At 37.9% G+C, this 25,681-nt stretch overlaps 1 protein-coding gene and 1 non-coding gene across 2 annotated transcripts in view; one reads left to right on the top strand and one right to left on the bottom strand.

The window, feature by feature from the left end:
- The first annotated feature begins 5,150 nt into the window (after positions 1-5,150).
- TMEM135 (transmembrane protein 135) overlaps positions 5,151-25,681 on the top strand; it is a 163,869-nt gene continuing 143,338 nt past the window's right edge. The window contains exons 1-3 of the mRNA XM_049780052.1: positions 5,151-5,317; positions 21,776-21,903; positions 24,597-24,689. Coding sequence (XP_049636009.1) covers positions 5,177-5,317; positions 21,776-21,903; positions 24,597-24,689 — 362 coding nt within the window. The 5' untranslated portion in view covers positions 5,151-5,176. The remainder of the gene's footprint in view (positions 5,318-21,775; positions 21,904-24,596; positions 24,690-25,681) is intronic.
- On the bottom strand, positions 13,222-13,328 carry LOC126019640 (U6 spliceosomal RNA). Its single transcript, XR_007499272.1, has one exon. It is a non-coding gene; the product is annotated as a U6 spliceosomal RNA (small nuclear RNA).

The raw sequence follows: 25,681 nt of genomic DNA, 5'->3' as shown, positions 1-25,681 counted from the left end.
TTTTTCTGGATGACATCTATTTTCTCTTTTGGTGTTGGGCGTGTGTTACTGACCCAGATCCTGCAGTGCTCAGCACTTACTCTTGGCTCAACGGTCACTTCTGACAGGATTTCAAATTTATATAGTAGCTTTCTTAATAATTTTTGTTTGAGGGGGCCGGGCGGTGGCGCTAAAGGTAAGGTGCGCCTGCCTTGCCTGCGCTAGCCTTGGACGGACCGCGGTTCGATCCCCCGGTGTCCCATATGGTCCCCCAAGCCAGGAGCAACTTCTGAGCGCATAGCCAGGAGTAACCCCTGAGCGTTACCGGGTGTGGCCCAAAAAAACCAAAAAAAAATTAATTTTTGTTTGTTTATTTTTTATTTTTGTTTATTTTTATTATTTATCTAGTTGTGTTCAGATTTTATTCTTAGCTCTGCTCTTTGTGATCACTCCTGGTAGGGCTCATGGGACCATTTACAGTGTTGAGGATCAAGTTTGGCCATCTGTATGGCAAACTTAATCACTAGTACAATCTCTCTGACCATCTTAATGAGCTTATGCAGTAGTTACACTTATCTCATATTATCTCATTTAGTTTTTTCTTGTAGAATATGAGTATCATGAAAATAAAAGCATTTCAAAAATTTTTTTTAAAAAGGTGATAAAACCATTGCTTTTATGGTTGAGTCTTTCATGACATCTCATATGTAAGACATAAAACTCCTATGCATACTTTAGAGTTTTGAATCAATAGATAACAAGATGGCATTTATTACAGCAATTGCTATATTTTGGCCACACTTGGTGGTGTGTACAGGGGCAATTTCCAGCTCCTCACTGCTTGGGGGAAACATGTAACATTGGCAATCAAACCCAGGCCTCCTACATGCAAATCATGCACTCGAACTATCTCTCCAAAAGCTAGAGCTACTATATTTATGAAGATATTCAAGTAATAGATACACTGAGGCTCTAGGATAATCTAATGACATCATTAAGAAAACTTAAATGTTATTCTTGTAGCGTGTCAGGAGCTAAACTCAGTACCAGAATAAAGTGCTTTGAATTATCAGGGCTGAAATGATAGCACAGCGATAGGGCATTTGCTGTGCACTTTGTTGACCTGAGACGAACCTGGGTTCATTCCCAGCATCCCATATGGTCCCCTGAGCCTGCCAGGAGCAATTTCTGAGTGCAGAGCCAGGAGTAACCCCTGAACGTGCTGGATGTGACCCAAAACCAACCAACCAAAAAAAATATTATAACTATCAGCCTCTTATAAGGAACAGCACATTTGCTGGTAAAAACAATGTTTATTTTAGAGTAGCTGAGAATTACAGTTTGGTTAGAATTACAGTTCAGGTTAGAATCCCAAAATGTGACTGGAGGAGGAGACTATAGTCAGAATATTTTTTTTGAGAAGGAATAAAAAAGATGTAATAAAGAAAGGTGAAGTAATTCACTAATGAAGGTAGTACATGATAAAAATAGCCAGGTGGTGGAGTCAAAAGAAAAAAAAAGGTCATGTGAATGGGATCACATGGCAAAAGTAGGTAAAATGTTCTCTCTCTCTCTCTCTCTCTCTCTCTCTCTCTCTCTCTCTCTCTCTCTCTCTCATTCATTAACTTTAAACAGGATGTTCTCTTTCTGTTGACTTTTCAGAATGTTGTGATTTGGCCCAGGTCAAGGGTGAGATCCAGCTCCAAGAGCACAGTAAAAAGTCTATTTATGCAATGACTTTCTGCCACTAGCCCTATTTTAATATTGGTCCAGTGATGTCACTTTCTATATTATCTATTCTGCCATGTCAGTAGAATAGAGTTGCCAAGGCAGAGGATGTGTATGAATGTTTGAGCCTCACAAAACTGCTATCAAGTGTGACTATAAATAACACTGAACAAAATTTACCATCTGACTTGTGAAGACTTTAAGACTTTCTTAACTCTTAGTGTTCTAATTTTAATATGCTTAATACTAATCATCTTTGTTGCAGTGTTTGCTGCAAGGAAAATTAGTTGTTCTCACTAAAATCTTATGGTAAGATAATTCAGCGTTTCTACATCAAAGTAACGATAATTAAATAGTTGGCAATGTGCTTAATATTTCTTAAATTATAAGAGCAATGGCAGAGTCATTTGCCATAATATTTGATCTCTTTAATAGAATGGGTAGAGGGTGGGGTTAGTAGGTTTGTTGGATAGTGGTTATTAATAACTAGACCTTTAGTCATAAGTATGGTATAACATGTACATACATAAGGAGAGACGTTAGAAACTATTTTGGCTGGAGAAGGATCCTTCTATGTGCCACTATGCCAGGTAGGTCTCATATCCAGGACTGATACCGTGTGTGTGTGTGTGTGTGTGTGTGTGTGTGTGTGTGTGTGTGTGTGTGTGTGTAGACCTTCCTTGTTTTGTGTATTCATGTATTGCTTTATATCCTTTAGAATGCTTTGTCACAAATCAATGAACTGAAAGTAAAGGGATCTATCTGCATGAGTTCAGTGAGTTCCATGTACTGTACTGACTGGTCTCTGGAATTAGAGGTGGTGAGTTTTGGCCAATCAATCAGAACAGAGGTCACAACCTAGGTCTGAGGTTGGCCTTTGAAGTGATGGTCAGCTTTTAGAGAATGAGCCATTTACCTGTGAAATATGATACCATCCCTAGTATCAGATTTAAGTTTAAGTTTAGTTTTCTTTTTCTTCCCCCAGATCCCAAATTTAGTTTTCTAATCTTTATTATTACTACCTCCCCACTCCTGCCCCAAACATATACATACAGTTCAAATTGCTTATTGGTGTGGGGAAAGTCCAACCCCCCCATTGAAATAAACATAGGAATTGGGACTAAGTGCCTATTAAATCACTGATAGCTTGCTTAAATAACTTGTATTATCTTCATTAATTGTTGTGAACAGGTTCGTTTAAAAGGAGTAGAAACTTAGGCAAATTAAGAAAATTAAACAAATGACACTTTCCTGTCTAAAGTGGTTTCCTTTCAAGTCAGATTACGACTAGACTGGCTACCAATTTCTGTCCAAGTTTCAATGATCTTTAATATCTTTAAACTGATTACTTCCTATCTTCTGTTTAATGCCTGTGTCTTTTTTTAAACTGAACTTGGTGGTTTGGTGCTCAGTGATCCTTTGGTAACCATACAGGAGCTGGGGATGAAACCTGAATTAGCTGCATACAAGACAAGTACTTTACCCACAATACTAGCCCTGTCCCTATTTTTTTCCCCCTCACATCTGAGGGGTTGTTCCTGGTTGTTCTAAGGAGTGAAGTATAGTGATGCTTAAGGGATCATATGTGGTCCCAGGGATTTGAATAAAGACCCAGGCTGCAGCAACATGCTTTAAGGCAAATAAATGTCTTCACTTATTTCATGAGTTGACATATCATATTTGGTTTCTTCAAAGTTGATTTAAATCATCTTGCTCTCTCAAGATGCACTTTTCCAAAATCTAGAATAAAAATAATAGGTATTCCTTCTTAGCTCTTTTGTTTCATATGCAACAGCATACAAAACACGTCATCTTTAAGAGGGAGTTGCTCCAGGAAACATGTTGGTGCTTGCAGGGTTTCTTTAACCATGAAGATCTGCTTTGCTTCTTTTACAATCTTTTTTTTCTTAGTTAGCAATTAAACAGAAAACATGTTTATGATGTTTTCTATGTATTTTATGTTTGTTTTTAGGCCCCATCTGCTGGTCCCCCGAGGTTACTAGCAGTGCTTGGGGTTGGTCCTAGTCGTGCTGGGGGAAGAGGTGCCAGGTATCCTACAAATTATCCTCCAAACCCTTTAAAATTCTTCTTTTTTGATCTCTTCGTGAACATTTAACTTTTATTAAAGAGGTCAGTGACTTCATCCACTGTAACTTCAGAAGCCACAGGTGTTGGCAGCAGAGCTTTGTCCCTATGACACTAGCAAGGGATGTGAAAAGAATCCAAGTCTCCCTTATTTACACCTATATCATGGTAATTTAGAATGGTACCTGGAAAAGAGTATGTGTTTGGTAAATAGCTGCAGAAAAATAAAATCAACAAAAGCAGTTAGAATAAATTCCAGCGTTAATAGACTTTTAGGTTTTCAATTACACTTGGCAAAGTTGATGGTATTGAGGAAACTAAGATTTTTAAGGTGTCATCTGACTCAAGAGGCCATCCAGGTCTTTAGTAATACCAACTGTTAGGCTTTCTAACCAGGAATGATTTTATTTAATTTTATGTTAGGTATGGTGGCTGAATTGTTAATTTCATGCATACAAAAACCATACCGTGCCCCAGTATCCCCCCCCCCACCCGGTCACCCTAGACCCCCTTTTCCACCTCAGATCAGTAGAACAAGTTCTCAGGGTCTATTACCTGGAACCATTTGTTCTTCCCTATTCTGTTCCTTTATAGCTCACACCCCAGAGAGAGCTATTTCTGTATTTTTGTAATGACCAGAGATGCCTAGATGGCTGTGATGTGAACACCAGTCGCTCCTTGTTTCAGTGGGCCAATCTTGGGAGAAGATGAACTGCTGCTCCCAACACACAGAAGTGGATCAAGGCACCTGACTGACCCATGGAGACTTCCAGAGCATCTTAGGGCTGAGGAGAATGCTCATCAGTTGAGAGCAATCTTAAGAGCAGCAGGTCGCTTTGGCTCTGAGGATCAGCCACTATGGGGCAAAGGGAACTAACTGCCTTGGCAGTTGGCTACAGAGGACGTAGCCCAGGCACTAGCAGCTCTCTCCACAAAGACAGGGTGACCCTCTCTTCCAAACAAGGCCTTCAGCTAGACAGGGAAAGGTGTGAAAGAACAAGGAGATCAGGTCACCTCCAGTCGCGCACCCGCCCACCGCCAAGGAGCTTCCAGCCAGCGCGCGTCCCCGACGCCCTGGGGCCCGGCGTCGGGGGCGCGCACGCTCCGCTTCTCCCCGCCTTCCCGTACGCGCCCCGCCCCCTGGCGCCGCGATAGGCTGCTCGCTCAACATCCGAGGGCTTCGGCCCCGAGTAACCCCGTGCGCGTGACCTTTGCCCTCCCACTCGGCGCCTCCCGCGGCCGGCCGAGCGGCCCCGCGGCGGTTGGTTGGGCTCGCTCGGGCCTCGGGTCCGTCCGGGAGTTCCTCGCGCGCAGACACAGACACACACACACACACACACACACACACATACACACACACACATACGCGCGCGCCACTCCCGTCATGGCGGCGCTCAGCAAGTCCATCCCGCACAACTGCTACGAGATCGGCCACACTTGGCACCCGTCCTGCGGGGTGTCCTTCCTGCAGATCACCGGGGGCGCCCTGGAGGAGTCCCTGAAGATCTATGCGCCCTTGTACTTGGTGAGACCCGCCGCCTCAGTGCTCCCCGGGCGGGCGCGACTTGGGGCTGGAGTTGGGGGACCCCCAGGCGCCTGGGAACCGAGGCCTGCCCGTCGCTGAGCCCTCGGTTTTCTTTTACTAGTTATTTCAGGGCCATTTATTTGACAGCAGGTCCCCTCGGCCTCAGAGCCCGTCTGGAGTTTGGGGTGGCTTGCAGCTTTGTGGCTTGAAGATATTTGCAAGGTGTCCCTGGAAGTCCCGTGGATGGGCGAGCTGAAGGGTCAATCTTTTCAGTTCTCTTGAGTGATTTAGGCAATTGGGGGCGCCCTGCTTTGACCTAACCCCCTTCTGGGTGTCTGGAGATCGGTGTGAGTTGGACACGACCTCTTCAGTAGTGTAGATCACTGAGATCCGTGAAAAAAAGAAGTTTGCACCTTCCCCTATGTGCTTGCAGTAGATTCTGTGTCCTTAGAAGGAAGACATTTAGGGTCTCTGTGTTTCCTAAAAGTTTCTATTTAATGTTCAGTGGTTAGTATTTAGCATGAGTTGTGACATGCGTTTATGCCCCTTTGGTATATCATGTCCTTGTAGAGTCAAAATAGTACAGTGTGCACCTTGAGAAGCTGATTACTACAGAGACAATGCAGGCATCACCATCCTCTTGACTCTATAGGCAAATGCTTTTCCAACTCTAATGTTTGATATGAATGACCTGGGTTATCATTTTACAGTGGACGCTTCACGAGCTGTATGTGTAGGAGATTACACTCCCTCCCCCCCCCCCCCAATACTCCATTTCAAACAAACTCCCAGGTAATGTCAGTGCTGATGGACTCAGGAACATTTTGAACTGTAAAGGCTGACAATAACTTTTAGGGAGCTGAGAACCTCTCTTTAGGTCTTCCTTGTGGTTTACATTTTCCCACATATGTTGTGTTTAGTCTTTGACTGCTTTAGTTTATTTATGTTTTAAAAGAGTTTTGAGACTCTCTCTCTCTCTCTCTCTCTCTCTCTCTCTCTCTCTCTCTCTCTCTCTCTCTCTCTCTCTCTCTCTCTCCTTCCCTCCCCTCCCTCCCTCCTTCCCTCCCTCCACCTCCCTCCCCCCCTTCAGGGATTACCCTGGACTCTCTTCTCAGGTATCACACCTGGTCTGGTGGTGCTTGGAGACCATTTATGGTACCCTGGATTAAGGCACCTTAAACCCTGTGCTAGTAAATGAATTATCCCCTGTATTATTAGTTCTTGGACCCAGAATATCCATTCTTTTCTGTTTTATTTTCGTTTTTGGGTCACACTCAGCTGTGCTCAGGGGTTACACCCCCCCCCCCTCTGTGTTAAGAAATCGCTCCTGGCAGGTTTGGGGGACCATATGGAATGCGGGGAATCGAACCTGGGTCTGTCCCGGGTTGCCTCCGTGCAAGGCAAATGCCTTACCGCTGTGCTATTGCTCCAGCCCCAAGAATATCCTTTCTTAATGGAGAAGGAGGAACAGTGAATTGAAGCAGAATTTAAACTAGTTTCACAAGAAAAGCGTTCTGTATTTTGATTGACTCAGAAGCTATGGATATGACATTTATTACTTACAACGTCTTTTTAAACATGTGTTTTTGATTTTATTCTCTCACACTCCACCTTATTTCTATTCCATAGTAAAAAAGTAATATGCTAAAGGTTAGTGAGACTAAATGATTTCCAAGATTTTGATCTAGCAAGGAATTATTTCACCTCTTTTCATTTACTTCTATATTTTTTGCATTTTTCTTAATCAAAGATAAATGTATAAACAAATCATTCAAAATGTTAATATTTTTTAGATGGGATGTGGGGTGGTACACTCAGTGGTGTTCAGGGGTCACTCCTGGCTCTGTGGTTAGGTGTCACATTCGGTGATGCTGGTGATGTGTGTGGTGGGCATACCATATGTGACTATGGGATTCAGACTGTTTTCAAACTATTTTTTGCAGCTGCATGTAAGACAAGTGCTTTAACCTCCATGCTATATCTTGGGTTCTGAGAAACTTTAACTAAAGGCATTCAAAGTATGAAATGTTGTTTTCAGAAGATTAGTAGGAACTGGGTAGACTGGATTGTAAAAATTGTTTAGGAGTTGGTGCAGTACGTTTATTAAGTGATCCTAAGGACTAGCACTTTGTGATTTACTAGCATTATGATCTTAGGAGAAATACTTCACTTTTTCGAGCCTTACCCTTTATTTGCATTGCAGAGGATTCCCATCCAAATTTGGGTTGTTACGAGGGTGTGAGTGAGATAGTAATTAATGTGTAGGAGTAGAGTCTATTGTCCAGTAGATATTACATAGTAGCTATTGGTTATTATTAAAAGAGTAATTGATTTTAATTTGTATCTTCTGTTTGCTGGTTTGTGTTTAAAACTAGCACAGAATTTCAGTGAGTGATTGAGAGCAGGAAATGTCTGAATGAGCTCATGAGTAGTAGTAGTTCAGGATTGAGGAGGTCCTTGGGTGTGCTATGGAGAATGAAAGGAAAGTCTTTAAGGAAAGACTTCAAGGGTTACATCCGGGGAGAAGTTAGCCACAGAGAAAGTGAGTAGAACTTATTGGTGCATTGTGAGGACTTCATTATGCTTTTAGGATTTCAAGTCTTGTTAATGCTCTTGTCATTTTTGATGGCTCTAGTATATCTCCTTTTCATTTGAAATGTTACCATGTGCTTTGTGCTAAATTGGTCCATTCTCTTGTCCACCTCCCCATACTTCTTTTAGTTGTCTTCAGTTTTTCTTATTATCATTTATTTCTGTGTTTGTTTTTTATTTTTATACCTGACCAAGCTCAGGGCTTACTCCTGGCTCTGTGCTCTCAGGGATCACTTCTAGTGGTGCTCCCACCTCCTCTCTCGCTTCTCTTGGTTTTTAGGTCACACCAAGTGGCGCTCAGGGGTTACTCCTGGCTTTGTGCTCAGAAATTATTCCTGGCAGGCTCTGGACCATATGGGAAGCAGGGGGATCCAACCCAAGTCAAATGCCTTACCTACTGCTGTTGCTCTGGCCCCCCTCTCTTTTCTGTACTGTTTTTTTTTTTTTTTCTGGTTTTGGTTGGCCTCATAAGTTATTTTTTCAGAAATTTTCCTCTTCATTTAAAAAAATGATTTAAAAAAGAATAGACTTAGGTTATTTGTAAATGTGATAGAATTCACTAGTAAAGCCAGTTGATCTTGACCTTTTGGGTTTTGAGGAGAGATTTTTGATTTCTCTTTCAGTGTCTATACTTGTTATCAGTATTTTCAAATTTTCTGTTTCTTCCTGATTCAATCCTGGGAGACTATATTTTTCTAAACACATAGTCATTTCTCTACATTATCAAATTTATGGGCAGATGGTTACTCATAGTGTTTTTTTTCTTTTTGTATTCTTTTATATCTCTGTGATATCTATCTGTTGTAATTTCTCCCATTTCATTTCTGATTCTGTTTAGTAGAGTTTTCTTTCTTGCCTGTGAGCTTAGTTACAAGTTTGTCAGTTTTATCTTTTCTCAGAGTCAATTTTTGAATTTGATATTTTAAATTCTTTTTTGGTTTCTTTCATTTACACTAATTTTTTATCTCCTTTGTCCTACTACTAACACAGATGAGCTATGTTATGTCTCTTAAAAATCATGGAGACTTTATTATTATTTTTTTAATTTTAATTTGTTCTTAGTTTTTGGGTCATACTTAGTGATGCTCAGCAGTTACTCCTGGCTCTACTCTCAGGAATAACTTCTGACTATCCTTGGGAGACTATATGGGATGCTGGGGATTAAATCTGGATCAGGTATGTGCAAGACTAGTGCCCTACTCACTGCACTATCGCTCTGGCCCCTATCATGGAAACTTTCATTCCAACTCTTGTCCTTGGGAGGAGATGTGAAGCTCCTTCGAAGGAGCCTGCTATATCTGGAGACTTCTATGATCTCAGACTCCACAAAGAAATTTGGTTGTAGTGAACCCTCTCTTCTGGCTGAGCTGCTTGCTAGACTTGAATTGCAACCTGGGGCCCTTGACTGAAGGTTTAGCACTGGGGCCAGAGAAGGGTGGGAACTTTTGTTTCACCTGCCATGCCACATCAGCTAAAATTCATGGTGTTAACTAGTTACTGCACCCAGTTTGCTTGCAATTAAGTGAATTTTTTCTTTCTTCTATGGGTTCTTAATGGCACCTTGGAGAACTGAATATCCAGGAAGGCCCATGCTTAGTTTGACTTTGTTTCAGTCTTTCTGATGTTCTTTCCTTAGATTTAGCAGTAGCTTGAGCTCTAGACATCCCCTCCCTGTTCACAAACAGAATGAACTCTGGGCACCACACTTCTAAAGATGGAATTATGTGCATGAGAAACCATTATGGATAGAATTGTAAATCATAGAATCTCATTAAAAATTAAAACAAAGCAAAAAAATGTGGGTGCTTAAACTAATCACACATCTTCCAGTGATAAACTAATGAGAGCTGTAGGGGACATATATATATATATAGTTGGTTTCTTAGGTTTTAAGGGTATCTGCCCTGATATGTATGGTCTGTTCCTCCATGTTTTGTGTGCATGCCCTGGTTGATCTTTTAATAGTTGAATATGTTATGTTAAAAATCTTCTTATTTTTGATGGGGGACCCTCCCTATTTGCTGGTGGGATTCTTTCTGTACTTTATGTTCTTGGGAGCTAGCTGCTCTTGGCAGTGTGTAGTGGACTTCAGTGCTGGGCTAGAATCTGAACCTTGGAGGCCTAGCCATAGTATTATCTGTCAGTGACTTTCTTTAGTTCTGTTAGTGTTTGCTTTATGTATTTTGTTGCTGCATCATTTGGTGTATATATATATGTATATATATATTAGTCTTTTACTTAAATTTTATTTAAATTTTCTTTATTTGTCTCTGGAGTGAAGAAATGATTTATGCAGATGACATAAAGTATTTAAATAGCTATTTATTATAATAAGTAATTATAACAATAAATGTGTTTTTGTTGCTTGTAACATTACTATGCCCCACTATCAACCAGAGTGCCAGTGTCCCTCCATCATTTTCCTCAGGTCCTTCTCTTTCCCTGCTCTAGTTACAGTCTCAGTTTTCAGTTCTGTTGGTGCTATCTCATGACTAGCTTCCAATGACCATTGTCTGTTTACTTATTTATTTCTCTTTACTCCACATACGAGTGTAATCATCTGGTTTATATCATATTTTTATCCTCTTTACTCACTTAACTTTGCATGACACTTTTTCCATTTCCATCCAGATGACAAACTGGATTGTCATTTTGTCATTTTTTATACTGGAGTTGAGTAGTATTCCATTGTGTGTGTGTGTGTGTGTGTGTGTGTGTGTGTATGTGTGTGTGTGTATGTGTGTGTAAGTGAAAGAGAGACACACAATTCCTTTTTTCACTCTTACCTTAAATTTTAATTAAACACTGGTTACAAGGTTGTTGATAAGACAGTTGGGTTTTTCTTCTTTTCACAGTTGCAAAGTTATTCATGATTGAGTTTCAGCTATACAATGTACACTGCCTTTCACCAGTGCACGTTTCTTACCACCAGTGTTCCTTGCTTCTCTTCCACCAATCCCCTGCTTGCCTCTGGAGTAAACATTTTTTTTCTGTCTCTTTCTCTGTGTGTCTGTCTCTCTATTTTCCCCCCTTTTATTTACTTATTTGTTGGTTTATATCTCTATGTCTGTCTGTCTGTCTGTCTGTCTGTCTGTCTGTCTATATATACCTATCAATCATCGTCTATCTGTTCATTTGTCTGTCTATCTAACTCTCAATCTATCTATCTGTCTGTCTGTCTATCTGTCACCGTTTTTGAGCTACATCCTGTGATGCTCAGGAGTTACTCCTAGCTCTGTGCTCAGAAATCACTCCTGGTAGGCTCTGGGGACCATATGGGATGCCGGGATTGAACCTGTAGTATTTCATTGTGTAGATGTACCAAAGTTTCTTTATCTATTCATCTATTCTTGGGCATTTGGGTTATTTACAGAATCTGACTATGGCGAATAGTGCTGTGATGAAAACAGAAATGCAGAGAGCTTTTCTGTATTGTGTATTTGCTTTCTAGGGTATCTTCCTAACACTGATATTGCTGGATCATATGGAAGCTCAATTTCTAGTTTTTTGAGGAATATTCATATTGTTTTCCAAAAAGGCTGGACCAGTTGGCATTTCCACTAGCAGTGAATGAAAGTCCCTTCCTTTTTCTATCCATGCCAGCACTAGGTATTCTTGTTCTTTGTGATGTGTGCCAGTTTCTGTGGTGTTTCTCATTGTTTTGATTTGCATTTTTTGCTGATCATTAATGATGTAGAGCATTTTTCCATGTGCCTTTTGGCCATCTCTATTTCTTCTTTGAGGAAGTGTGTTCATTTCTTCTCCCTATTTTTGAATCGTGTTAGGTAATTTTTTTCTTGCTAACCTCTACCATTGCCTTGAATATCTTGTAAATTAACCCCTTATCAGATGGGTATTGGATAAATAGTTCTTCCATTTTGTGGGGAGACTTTGTATCCTAATCACCATTTTCTTTAAGGTACAGAAGCTCCTTAGTTTAATCTAGTCCCATTTGTTTTTCTTTGCTTTCACTTGTTTGTCCAATAGTATTGACTCTCTTTTATTGCATACTTGACCTGTTTTGGGCATTGTGAAAATGCCATGTTGAAATAGGTGTGCGTATATATATATATATATATATATATATATATATATATATATATATATATATATATATAATTTATTTATTTTTTGGTTTTTGGGCCACATCTGGTGATGCTCAGGAGTTACTTTTGGCTATGTGCTTCAGAAATTGCTCCTGGCTTGGGGACCATATGGGACGATGGGGACCGAACTGAGGTCCATCCTGGATCAGCCGCATGCAAGGCACAATGCCCTACCACTGCGACATTGCTCCACCCCTGTCACTCTCCTTTGACTCATTTCTCTCAGCATAATGCTCTCCATATCCATCCTTATATAAGCAAATTTTATGACTTCATTTTTCCTAACGTTTGTAATATTCTATTGTGTATATGTACCATAGTTTATCTACTCATCTGTATTCACAGCACAGAGACTGGCACATATTATTAGTGTTTTCTGGGAAGTCTCCATTCTGCTTTCCATAATGTTTTCATACTTTTTTCTGTATTACCATCAACAGTGAATTAAGTTGCTCTTTTACTACATTCCTACCAGCACTTATTTGTTCCCTACACTTTGATACCTGGTGGCTTGGCTTTGCATTTATTTTCCAGACAACATTGGTAAGTCACACTTTTCAAATTTCCATATATTTGGACATATATGTCTTTAAGTAAGTTTCTGTTTAAACTTTTCTCACCATATTTTGATGGTCTCTCTTTTTGTGATCAGGACATACTCCTGGCTCCATTTTCAGTAGTCACTTTCTGTGGGGCTCAGGGGACCATCTTTGGTGCCAGAAATTGAACTGGATTGCAAGGAAAGTACTTTAAGCCTTATATTATCTTTATGGACTGCCCTCTTTTTTTTTTTTTTTTTTTTTTTTTTGCTATACCTGGTAGTGTCAAGGGGTTACTCCTAGTTCTATGCTCAGGAATAAATCCTGATGGTGCTCTGGGACCAAATGGGATGCCTGGGAATGAACCTAGGTTGGCTGCATGCAAGCCTAACACCTTATTTATAGTACTATCTCTTCAGTTCCAGGCCCTCCCCATTTTTGATAGGATTACTTGATTTTTTTATTATTAAGCTTTGTTAGTACTTATGTATCTTGAATATTACTCCTTTGCTAGTTGTGTGTTATGTATGCATATTTTCTCCTTTTCAATTGGATAACTTGATTTTAGTCATATCTTTCACAATGTGGAAGCTTTATTTATTTATTTATTTATTTATTTTTTGTTATGCCCATTTGTTCATTTCTTTTTTTTTTTTTTTTTTTTTTTTTAAATATGGAACGCTTCACGAATTTGCGTGTCATCCTTGCGCAGGGGCCATGCTAATCTTCTCTGTATCGTTCCAATTTTAGTATATGTGCTGCCGAAGCGAGCACCCATTTGTTCATTTCTACTTTTACTTTCTTTGCCAGTACATTCCTCTTATTGACGACTCTGAGATAAGTATCCTGGAATGTTTTGCCTATGTTTCTTCTATGTGTTTTGTGGATATAGGTGTTGAAATAATCAAACTGAATTAGCCCTGGTATATAGTCTGTTATAGGGGTCTAGTTTCATTTTGTGGCTTGTAACTAGCCAATTTTCCCAGCAACATTTGATAAAGAGAATTTTCTTCATCAGATTTATGCACTCCTCTTTTTTGTTGTAAATAAACTGCCTAATACATCTGAGGCTTTATTTCTGGGACTTCAGTTTTGTTCTCTTAGTCTTGAGTCTGTCTATTCCAGTACTATCTATACCTTTTAATTGGTGAACTCAGATAATTAACATTTAGGGTAATAACGGAAATATAAGAATCTTCACCTTATTTGTTATTTTGTGCAGTTTTGTAGGTTTTTTTCAATTTTTTTTTAATTTTTGTTTTTTCTTTATTTTTTAAAATCAACAAAAATTACTTTTGGTTTTTGTGCCACAGAAGTGGCACTCAGGCTAAAAATGAGTTTAATGCTCATCATTGCTGGTGTTGCCTGGGTAATTATATGTTGGTGGTGATTGAACCTGGCCTCTGATGTGCAGTACTTGCTCATCAGTCCTTGTGCTTTCAATATTATTTTTGTGTTGTTTGAATTTCATTTCTAAATTCGACTGTGTTTTGCAATGGATTTTACTTTCAAGGGTATCATGAGGCTTATATATAAGATTTCATACCTGTGAACTATTGGGCAGTTGCTGTTTTCCTTCTGCATCTCCTCATCACATTTTGGGGGGGGGTAGTTGTTGATTTTGTGCCTGTGCATTTGTGTGTGCTTGTTGCTTTTAGGTTGTATCTCTCAATGAGGTCATTAAGTCCTATTCAGAAGGTTTACTAAGCTGTTTGTTGCTAGTTGATCTTTGTTGTTTCTTTTGTTTCTGAACCTGAGGGGGGATTCAATCCAAGTTGACATCTAAATTGCTGTATTATTACTAGGATGACAGTATTAAAAAGTTTGGAATTGTCGCATGAGCCATGCTTTCTAGGAGAAGGGGAGGACAAAAGGTGGGGAGATTTCTAGAAAGGCTGTTAGGATGAATATGTAGTCATCTTTACAGTTGAGTTCAGCATTGAGAACAGACATCATTGCACTGCGGCCTTTCCCATTCCTTTTTTCTTTTTTAGTAAGAAAAGAATTGCAGGCCATAAAATGTTTTTATTATCATTCTCTGAAATTGTACGTCTCTTTTAATGAAATCTTGTTTTTAAATTAAGATGTTCAGAAATTTCCCATTGTAAATGTTAGGAAACCTCTTTAAGCATTTTCTGTTAATTTATCTATTGAAAAGTAAAAGTTATTTGAGATAAAATGATAATTTAAGGAACTTTTTTGTTTTTGTTTTGTATTTTGGGCCACACCTGGTGATGTTCAGGGGTATCTGCTCAGAAATTGCTCCTGGCTTGGGAGACCATATGGGATGCCCGGGATTGAACCAAGGTCTATCCTGGGTCAGCCGCATGCAAGACAAAAGCCCTAACCACTGAGTCCTCACTTCGGCCCCTTAAGAAACTTTTTATAGCTTTACTTTTCTTTGTCTTTCTTTTTTTTTCGTGATTAAATTTATGGTTACATTTCTTTTTGTTCTGATAGACTGAGGTCAGATTGGTTAATTCCATCAGAACATAGTATGGGATAATAATTATATATTTATCAAATAGTTGAAAGACTAAATGTTGTTGCTTATTTTTTGGCCAGAACTAGATATGCTCAGGGATAATTCCTGACTGCACTCAGCAAACATCCCTGTTGGTGCTTGGGGACCATATGAGATGTTGGTGATTAAAACCAGGTTAACTGCATGCAAGGCAAGCCCTTCATGTGCTGCGCCATCTTGCCAGACCCTGAGAGATTATTATTAACTTTCAGCCTGAGTTTAAGTACATGTTTGAGTTTAGTGTTGTTTAAACCATTTGGGAATTGTTTTTTGTTAATAGAATTTTAGGTATCAAATATAAACATATCTATTTTTCTTGATTTGGGGGTTATACCCAGTGGTGCTTGTATAAGGAACATGCACTGCTAGACTTCAAATCTAGGACCCTCATATACAAAGCATGGGCTATATAGCCCACTGAGCTGTTTCCCTGGTCCAAGCATTTCCCCACCAAGTTAGCATATTTCTCTTATAACTGTGAGTTCTTACTTTTCAAATTGTCCTAAGTGACTTGAACTCTGAGTTTGTGTAAGTTTTCTTAAGGCTTCTCTTTAGTATATCAGTATTCATTTTGTAGAGATTGGAAAAGTGTATATTTTTACTTAAATAAGGTCCATGAAATGGACATTGAAATTTTTATTTATTAAATTTCTTATTATTTCTTTATTTTCTTTATTAGTATTTCATATTAGAGGTTATCTTGGTTATATTTAAGAATACAGAAGATGGAACCAGAGAGTACAGTGGGTATGGTGCTTGCCTTCAATGTGTCCCACACAGGTTCAAACCAATAACCATTTAAGTCCCATCAGGAGTGATCCCTGAGCACAGAGCCAGAAGTAAGCCTTGGGTACTTCGAGGTATGACTGCTCTCTCCCCTCAGAAGGATATAGGCAAAAGCACTGTACAAAAATATTTTGTTTAAAGTGATTATTTTGCATGTTGAGTAAGTGGAAATAACAAATATGTGATCTTAAGACTATACCAACATTATCCCAAATACTAATAATACTACTTTTGGAATATGACTCTAATATACTCACAGCTCAAGCTTTGTCTTCTTAAGGATCTATTTTGGAGGGAAAGATGATTTGGATCACTCTCTGATGCTAATGGGCTCTTACAGCCTTGTGCTTAGCATCTTAGCTCTGTGCTTAGAAGTGCCTGTGATTCGAAGTAGGGTCAACTCCATGCACGGCAAGTGCCTGAATTCCTGTACTCTCTTTTCTACCCTAATGTTGTTTTCTTTTAGGTTAGTAAGGGTAATTTAGTCTACTAGAAGATATTAGGTTATACTTGGAGTTAGTATTGTCTCGCCTTGATGCATTCTACTATATTTAGATAGCATAGATCAGGGATGCTGTTAATATACTATAATGCATGTATAACCTCCAACAGCAAATTGCCTAGCCCAGAATGTTCAAAGTACTGAGGTTTTAATAATCACTTTTAATAAATTACTAATTCCTGATGATTCTCTAAGAAAGGTCAAATATAGTAGAACATAGTAATTCCTTATTGCCCTTATAGTCTAAAAACTAATCACTCTGGAAAGAGTCTTTTCAAAGAGTTAGTAATTGAACTTTCAATTAAAAATGACTGCTAAAGTTTGGTACTAATAAGGCCACTAATTATGTGGTCATTCCCTTTGAGAGCCAATTATCTTTGTCCTCCATGACCAGGGACTGAAGTCTCAGTACAGAATTCATTTTTATTGCAGGAGTTTAGTCTTAGTTACCTGGGTAAACATAAAGGGGAATTATAAATGCAGGAGATAAAATTCATACATCCTGCTGGATTTTCTATTCTTATTTCTTTTTGGGGCCATAGTGCTTACAGGCTACTTCTGACTTAGTGTACCTCCAGGGGCTGCTTGGAGAACCATGCCATACTGGGTATCAAATCTGGGGCTCCAATGTACAAATCATGTATGCCAGCCTCTTGAACCATCTCCCTGAGACTCTCTGCTGGATTTTTATTTATTTATTTATTTTGGCTTTTGACTCTACCCAGTTATGCTCAGAGCTTCACATTGAGTCATTCATGTGCAAGGCAATCACCTTACTATACAATATTTTTTAAATTATTTTTTTGGGGGGGGGAACATATCTAAATATTCAAGGCTTACTTGTGGTTCTGTGTTCAGATTACTTCTTGAGGGTTCAGAAAACCAAATGCGGTGCCAGAGTTTAAACCCAGGATGGCAACATGCCAGCCAAATTCCTACCTTCTCTACTATTGCTCTGACTCTAGTCTATTGGTTTTTTAATGTTGATATTTTTGTAAAAAGAAATTTTTAAGTTGGGGGCCTGTTACTGTTTTATATCACTCTTCATTTGTAGCTTTTGTGTTAGGTTGGACTCTGTTCTTATCTTTCAGGAATTGTGCTTACTGCTGTTCTGTTGTGTTGACTTCATCTGGAATTTTATGAATGCATATTGAACACATTTTGTGGTTGTGTCCCTCACAATAGATTACCAGAGTTGGAAATATGTACAATGTATAGATTTTAGTAGATAGTTTGAAGTTTTTAAATGGACTTTTATGGTTTGGAGTTTTGATTATTTGTAATCAAAGATAATACTATGAATTTATGAATTTGACCTGGATAAGCAGGCTTTTTTTTTTTTTTTTTTTTTTTTTTGGTCCACACCCAGTGGCATTCATTGGTTACTCCTGACTCTGCGCTCAGAAATCCCTCCTGGCAGGTCCGAGGGACCATATGGGTTGCTGGGGATTGAAGCCAGGTTGGCCCCGAGTCGGCCTTGTGTAAGATAAACGCTGTGCTAATCACTCTGGCTCAAAGCAGGCTTTTTATTTATATATATTCATAGGAGTATAATTATTGCATTCTCGAATAGGTATATATTTAGTTTCATTAGACACGAATAGTTTTCCAGAGTACCTGGATTTCTATTGCCACCAGCAGGTGTGAGAAAGTGTTCACTAAATTATTGCCCACTGCATTTACAAGGACTTTTTTTTTTTTTTTTAATCTTTTGGATGAGTATACTCCAGTTAATTAAGTTGTGTTCCTCTTAAGACTACTTTAAGGGTGCTAAAGATATTTAATATGTCTTTTGGTTACATAGTTGACTGCTTTTTCTTCGTTTTTAAATTGAAGTTTTAATTTGGAGATAGTAAATACTATGTAGTAACAAACAATATATTCTCTGTCCTGTTCCTCAGTGATATTATTTTGCACAATAAGAGTACATAACTAATGTTGGCTTTGATATAGTTGAGATATGGAACATTTCTATCACTAGAAGGTTCCTTTTGCTTATTACCTTTAGTTAGTTCTTGGTCTACACCAAGAAGTATTTTCTATTCTTGGCTCTGTGTTAATGGGTACCTCCTGGAGTTGCTTGGGAATAGGGGTGAGTGTAGATCTCCTTGCAAAGTCCATTGTACTGGCTCTCTGCTCTGTGCTACCCTAGCAGTACTCACTATTGTTACTACCCATTTCCTCTCTATCCCTAGAAGCCATTAAATTATTTCTATAATTTAGTCTTTCAGGAATGTTATTATGTAAAATCATAAATATTTACTCTTTTGGAATTGGTGTGCCTGGCCAACCAGGGTGTGTAGAAAATTCTTCTACTTTCTCTCCCCTATTTACTATTCACCCAAGACCCAAGGGATGAACTTGTTTTCGTTCTTTTTTTTAAAGTTTTTAGCAATTTGCTGTATTTTTTAAAATGAAATTATTATTATTATTATTATCATTATTATTATTTTGGTTTTTGGGCCACACGCGGCGTTGCTCAGGGGTTACTTCTGGCTGTCTGCTCAGAAATAACTCCTGGCAGGCATGGGGGACCATATGGGACACCGGGATTCGAACCAACCACCTTTGGTCCTGGATCGGCTGCTTGCAAGGCAAACGCCACTGTGCTATCTCTCCGGGCCCCATAAAATTATTTTTATTCTTTATGATAAGGGGACAAAATTGCTTAGAAAATACTACTCTTATCACTATTAATTCCACTTGTAATTCTATAGACAAATGTTTCACAGACTTTGTAAAGTCTTAAAATGAATATCTTGCTTTAACTGGAGTTTTAAACTTTTTTGTATCTCATTTGCTTTAAATCATGAGTATTCCCACTAATTAAAATTATGCCTAAACAATTCCTAGAAGCTTGTTTCATATATTACTAATTTGTTCCACGTTATCGTGGAATAAAATTGCTTTTATGGATAAACCACAGTTTTTAAAAGTGATTTGCCTCTTATAGGACATCTGGGCTGTTTTTAACATTTTTGTTCTTCTAAAGTTGTTATTGCTATTGTGTTTGGGTTTTGTGTGAATATATATAGAGCTTTATGTATCTATTTCTTTAGGTTGCAAGACCGCAATTGCTGTCATAGCTGCTTGTTTAAATTTCAAAAAGCTGACAGTCATCATAAATATCACAAGCATTAATGATTAGTTGATTTCCAATCATTCTTTGTGGTATTTGGTGTTACATGTATATTTTTTAATCTACCATCCTAACAGCTAATTATGATTTTATTTAATATTTTTGTTTGTTACCACACCTGGAGGTGCTTACTGTCTGTTTCTGCTCTGTGGTTAGGTCAGGTGTCACTCTGCGCTATCTGCTATCAGACTGGGTGGTATCCAGTTATGAACCTGGGCTTTCTGCATGCAAAGCCTGTCCTCAATCCATTGAGCTTTGGCCTTCATTTTGGTTTTAGTTTGTATTTCCCTAATGGTTAATTTGTTTATCTGCTTTATTCTCTTCTGTGGCAATTTGCTCATGTCACCTTAGTATTATTTAAAAAAAATCTGTTGCATTTTGAGAGTTTCATAATGACATATCAGAATTCTACTATCTTTAAAACCTTGCTCACATCACATGCCCTTCTCAGTGAATCCTCCTATCTACTTGTATAGCAGACTAATGTTTTCCCTAAAATTTTAGGGCATTTTTCCTGCTTTGTTAACCATTGTTCAATTATTTTTTATATTGAGCATATTTTGATTCATATTCTTATAGCAATACTATGCTCAGTAAATATTTAGTGTCGTGTTTTGATTTTATGATTTTCTTAGAGAATTTGGGCCATACCTGGTGATACTCAGGGTTACATTTAGCTCAGCACTGGGGGTCTGCTCCTGGCAGCCTGATGGGGTGGTTTTAGTGTTTAATACTTAGTATTAAAAAAAAATACTTAGTACTTTACTACTAAGTTAGTACTTAGATTGAATCCTGGGCTCTAGCATGCAAAGCCTGCACCCCATTTTTTGAGCCATTTTACTGCCTATATCCTAAGTATTATTATTAAGTTATATCTGGTTTTTGTTTTTGTTTTTTGTTTGTTTTTGGGTCACACCTGGCAGTGCTCAGGGGTTACTCCTGGCTCTACACTCAGAAATCATTCCTGGCAGGCTCAGGGGACCATATGGGATGCCGGGATTCGAACCACTGTCCCTCTGCATGCAAGGCAAACACCTTACTTCCATGCTATCTCTCTGGCTCCAATATCTGGTATTTTTTATTTTTTATTTATTTTTTGGATCACACCGGCAGTACTCAGGGGGCTACTGCTGGCTCTATGCTCAGAAATCGCCCCCGGCAGGTCTGGAGGACCTTATGGGATGCCGGGATTCAAACCACCATCCTTCTGCATGCAAGGCAAACACATTACCTCCATGCTATCTCTCCAGCCCGGGTATTTTTAATTTTTAAACATTTTATATTTATACACAAAAAAACCTCTTAACAAATGTTGTTATTTTTAAATTTCGTTTGGTTTTTGGGTTACTCCTGGCTCTGCTCAGGACTCGCTACTGACAGGCTTGGGGGACCATATGGGATGCCAGGATTCAAATCATTGCTCTTCCTGAATCAGCTGCATGCAAGGCAAATGCCCTACCACTGTGCTATCTCTCTGGCCCCGAGTGTTTTCATTCTAAATGCTTTAAGACACGTAGTTTGATATTCTGTTTGGATGAACTTCTCTGATCCTTTTTACTGGGAACTAATTCTTGTTTCTCTGTTATACTAGTATGAAGTACTGTATTGTATTTTCATAATTGTATTTTAAGATCTATTTTTTAGTGAACTCTAGGTGGGACACATTATTAATTTTATAAATATATTTTATTTATTATATCCTAGCATGATTTTTATTACTCTGTAGTCACATTTGAATAACTGACTGAATAAAAGCAATTTGGGAAAATATATAGAAAAGAAAAATAGAATTACAGGATTAATTTCTATCCCTGAGCTTTTCTAGTAATTGAAAAATGTAGCCATTTATACATTTTTCTTTTATATAATACCATGATTACCAAGTTGTTCATACTACAATCATTTCAGACTTAAATGTTCAAATAGTAATCTTACCAATGCTACTGTTTTGACATTAATTTCAATTTGAATTACACATTATGTTCTCTCGGGAACTACAGGTATTTATTTTTAAAAATTTTTAACAAATTTGACAGTTAATCATTATCTGACCTATGTTGTAATATTTTGGTGCATGATTTACTCATTATATATTCAGTACCTGAAAGTAATTTATCCTAGAAGTTATATTTTTATAGAGAAGCCAATAAAATAGTAGAATATATACTTTAATTTTTAATTACATATTAGTACTCAGTAAATCCATATAATTGTGAACTTAAGTTGAAAAAGTTGATTTCATTAAACAAAAAAAGCCTTTCTCTTTCCAGATTGCAGCAATTCTTCGGAAACGCAAATTAGAATATTATTTACACAAACTAGTACCTGAGATCCTGCAATCTGCTTCATTTCTGACTGCAAATGGGGCCCTGTATATTGCTTTCTTTTGCATTTTAAGGTTGGTACTCACAATCCACTGGAGGGTAATACAAATTTATTCTTGAAATAGAAACAAATAGATGTTTATATAAATGTCATGCAGGTCACTGCATGCATTTTTTTCTCACTGTGAAATTTATCTTAAAGAAAGCTTGTTAAATCATGTTTTCAACCTCTTGACCTAACTTTAAAGTATGATTTTACAGCAAATTCTATGTTCAAAGCCCTTCTATATTTACCAGCTTCTAAGAATTTAACTTTTCAGGGGCCAGAGCAATAATACAGTGGATAGTGTTTACTTTGCATGTGACTGACCTGAGTTTGATCTTTGGCTTCCCATGTTTGCCTGAGCCCTCCAGGCATGATTCCTGAGCACAGAGCCAGGACTATATCCTGAGTACCATAGGGTATGAACCATAAAGCAAAACAAACACAAATTTCTTAACTTTTCAATTACATAGCTCATACAAGATTGCATGAGCTATAACATCACACTTGATATATAGTTGTATAAATATCACACACAATATTCACTCCTGATATAAGCTACTGATGAAATCATTGGTCCTGATTACTCCTGGCTCTGGGCTCAGGGATCACTCTTGGCAGGTATGGGATAGTATGCGATGCTGTGGATCAAACTCAGATGCAGGTGCATGCAAGATAAGCACCTGACCTATCAGTTTGGCCTTTGATTCCATCTTCTTTACATTATCTTTGTTGTACATTGCTATAGTTCATCTTCAGTTAGAGTTCAGTCTGTTTAGTGCTGTGATATTTTTAATGTATTTATTAGATATTTAATTTTTTTTTTTTTTGTTTTTGGGCCACACCCTGTGACGCTCAGGGGTTACTCCTGGCTATGCCCTCAGAAGTTGCTCCTGGCTTCTTGGGGGACCATATGGGACACCGGGGGATCGAACCGCGGTCCGTCCTAGGCTAGCGCAGGCAAGGCAGGCACCTTACCTCCAGCGCCACCGCCCGGCCCCCTAATTTTTGTTTTACTTAGCTTAAAAACCCAAATTAGAATGTTGAATGTATAGAGCACTCCCCTTGCATGCAGCTGACCCAGGTTTAAACTCTTGCACTGCATATAGTCCACTGAGTACAGCCAGAATGATCTCTAAGGACAGAATCAGGAATATTCTTGGAACATTGCTGTATGTCGCCCCAATATCTCTCTCTCAGATAATAAAATTAATTATAAAACCCAAAGTAGTGTTTTAATTAATAGCTGCCAAGTTAAAATAATAGTTTAATTTTATTCTTATATTAGCATTATCCAGCTAGTATTGCTCAAAGTAGTTAAGGTATATTTGAATTACAAAAATAGTTTACAAATATTTTTTCTCTCAGAACATTAACCCTTATTATTCATAAGATAATGTAGAAAATAATTGATAAGGTTTATACTGCTAAGGAAATCATGCTATTAAATTGACTTGAAGATCTGTGTAACATATTCTTTAGAAAGTTTCTAATATATGTGAAAACTAAAAAATTAAGGTAAGATAATTTCATTAAAAATGATAATACACTGCTATTACAATATATTTTTCTGTGCATCTGTTTAATAAGATGTGGAAAAAGAAATTATTATAAAGAAAGTAGAATGCCTGCTTGCTGACTTTATGCCCTGGGGTGATTTTATATCTTCCAATCTTTCCAAGAAATTTTTGATATCTGTTTCAGAATTATCATTTTTATAAAATGCAGTATATTTTCTAACTTAATAAGTTAATTTTACAATGTAGTTATTTCTTTGTGTGTGGATATATATATGTATGTACCATGTTTCTATTGGCTGATTTTGTTTAAGGTCATTTGTAATTTTTATGTGTTGCTTCTTTTGTTCCTTGGAACATAGTGTCTTTCTAATATTTTTGTTTTTAAAAATGAAAAACCCAGAAACTAGTTCTCATTATGAGTTCTATGAATCACTCCTTTAAGGGATATATTCTAATAAATAAAATGATATACATATATAATTTTAAAATGCTTTAGTAAGTACTATTAAGAAAAGTGGGGGCCGGAGAGATAGCATGGAGGTAAGGCGTTTGCCTTTCATGCAGAAGGTCATCGGTTCGAATCCCGGCGTCCCATATGGTCCCCCGTGCCTGCCAGGAACAATTTCTGAGCACGGAGCCAGGAATAACCCCTGAGCACTGCCGGGTGTGACCCAAAAACCACAAAAAAAAAAAAAAAAAAAAAAGAAAAGTGATCACAGGTTATAGAAGCAAAGAATGAAAAAAAATTGAATATTTTTGTTTGTCTCATATAGGTTTGCTTTATAATGTACATGCTTTACTGCCATATGATTATAATAGTAATAACAGCTAATAGTTTTTGATTGTGTTGTATATACTTTGTTCTGGTAAATGTTTTCTGTAGTTTTTATAGCAATATGAAATTTTTGACTACAGGATAAATATGCTGGGATAGTGGATTCATGAAAAAGTATGATAGATAAGTTATATGCAGAAAACTTTAAGGGGATTATTTAATTTATCGGATGAGGGTGAAGGAAAGGCAAGTATTATACCTGTCATTAATCTAGGAAAAAAGAGAAGAAAAAGTTAATGGTGCTACAGGAGAGAATAAGTTTGGACACTTTAGGCATGTTGAATTTGAGGGCAGACTGAGAACTGGGGCTTGTATTAGTAGTAGTTAAAACAACCAACTGAAAATTTTATACAATCATTTGAATTTCAGGAAGATACTTGGAAAATTTTACTCATGGAGTCCTGGCTTTGGTGCTGCTTTGCCTGCATCTTATGTTGCCATTCTAATTGAAAGAAAAAGCAGGTAAAAATTTACATTTCTACATAATTAGTATAAATATTATCTACTAAACTGTAATTTTCTTGCTTATCATTTTGTAATCTTGGGATGAGTTTTTTTACATATTTATTATACTCTTTAATATTGATATGAATTTAAATTTTATATTAACATTTTATATTAATATTTATTAAACCTTTGGGGTTGGAGACATAGCATGGAGGTAGGGCATTTGCCCTGCATGCAGAGGGACGGTGGTTCAAATCCCGGCATCCCATGTGGTCCCCTGAGCCTGCCAGGAATGATTTCCGAGCATGGAGCCAGGAGTAACCCCTGAGTACTGCCGGGTGTGACCCCCCCCCCAATTATAAGTTCTGTTAGTATTATGTTAATAATTAAAAATTTTCTATTATGTAGTTCTCTACTTTATTTCAGGGTCATTGAATGACCTGCTAAATCTGTTATTTTTCATTTTATTTTACTTTATGTTATATGCTATATAATTTTGTTATTTTAATGTTATTTTATGTTATGCTGTTATTTTACTTTTACTTTTAATTTAATTTAATTTAGGATCCATAAGCAATGTTCAGGAGCTTCAGGGTTACTCTCATCAGAACTTTATTGTTTAGTGCTGGGGTCTAGTGGGGCACAGTGATGCTTGGAGGGCCTTTTTTGGCTGAAGCTAGCTGTGCTTGGGTGCATTTGATGGAGATCAAATGCAGAGGCTTGCAGTATACTCTGAGCTATATCTACCTGGCTCAAATGAGTGATTATTATTATTTTTAATATTATGTACTTTTTTGGCCACACCCAGTGATGTTCATGCTTACTTCTGGCACTGCATTCAGGAATTATTCAAACCTGGGTTGACTGCATTTTTTTTTTTTTTTTTTTTGTTTTTATTTCTGGGCCACACCCGGCGGTGCTCAGGGGTTACTCCTGGCTGTCTGCTCAGAAATAGCTCCTGGCAGGCACGGGGGACCATATGGGACACCGGGATTCGAACCAACCAC

Source organism: Suncus etruscus, chromosome 9 (assembly GCF_024139225.1).
Source record: "Suncus etruscus isolate mSunEtr1 chromosome 9, mSunEtr1.pri.cur, whole genome shotgun sequence".
NCBI classification, from domain to species: Eukaryota; Metazoa; Chordata; class Mammalia; order Eulipotyphla; family Soricidae; genus Suncus; species Suncus etruscus.
This window is presented reverse-complemented; position numbering and strand designations above follow the sequence as displayed.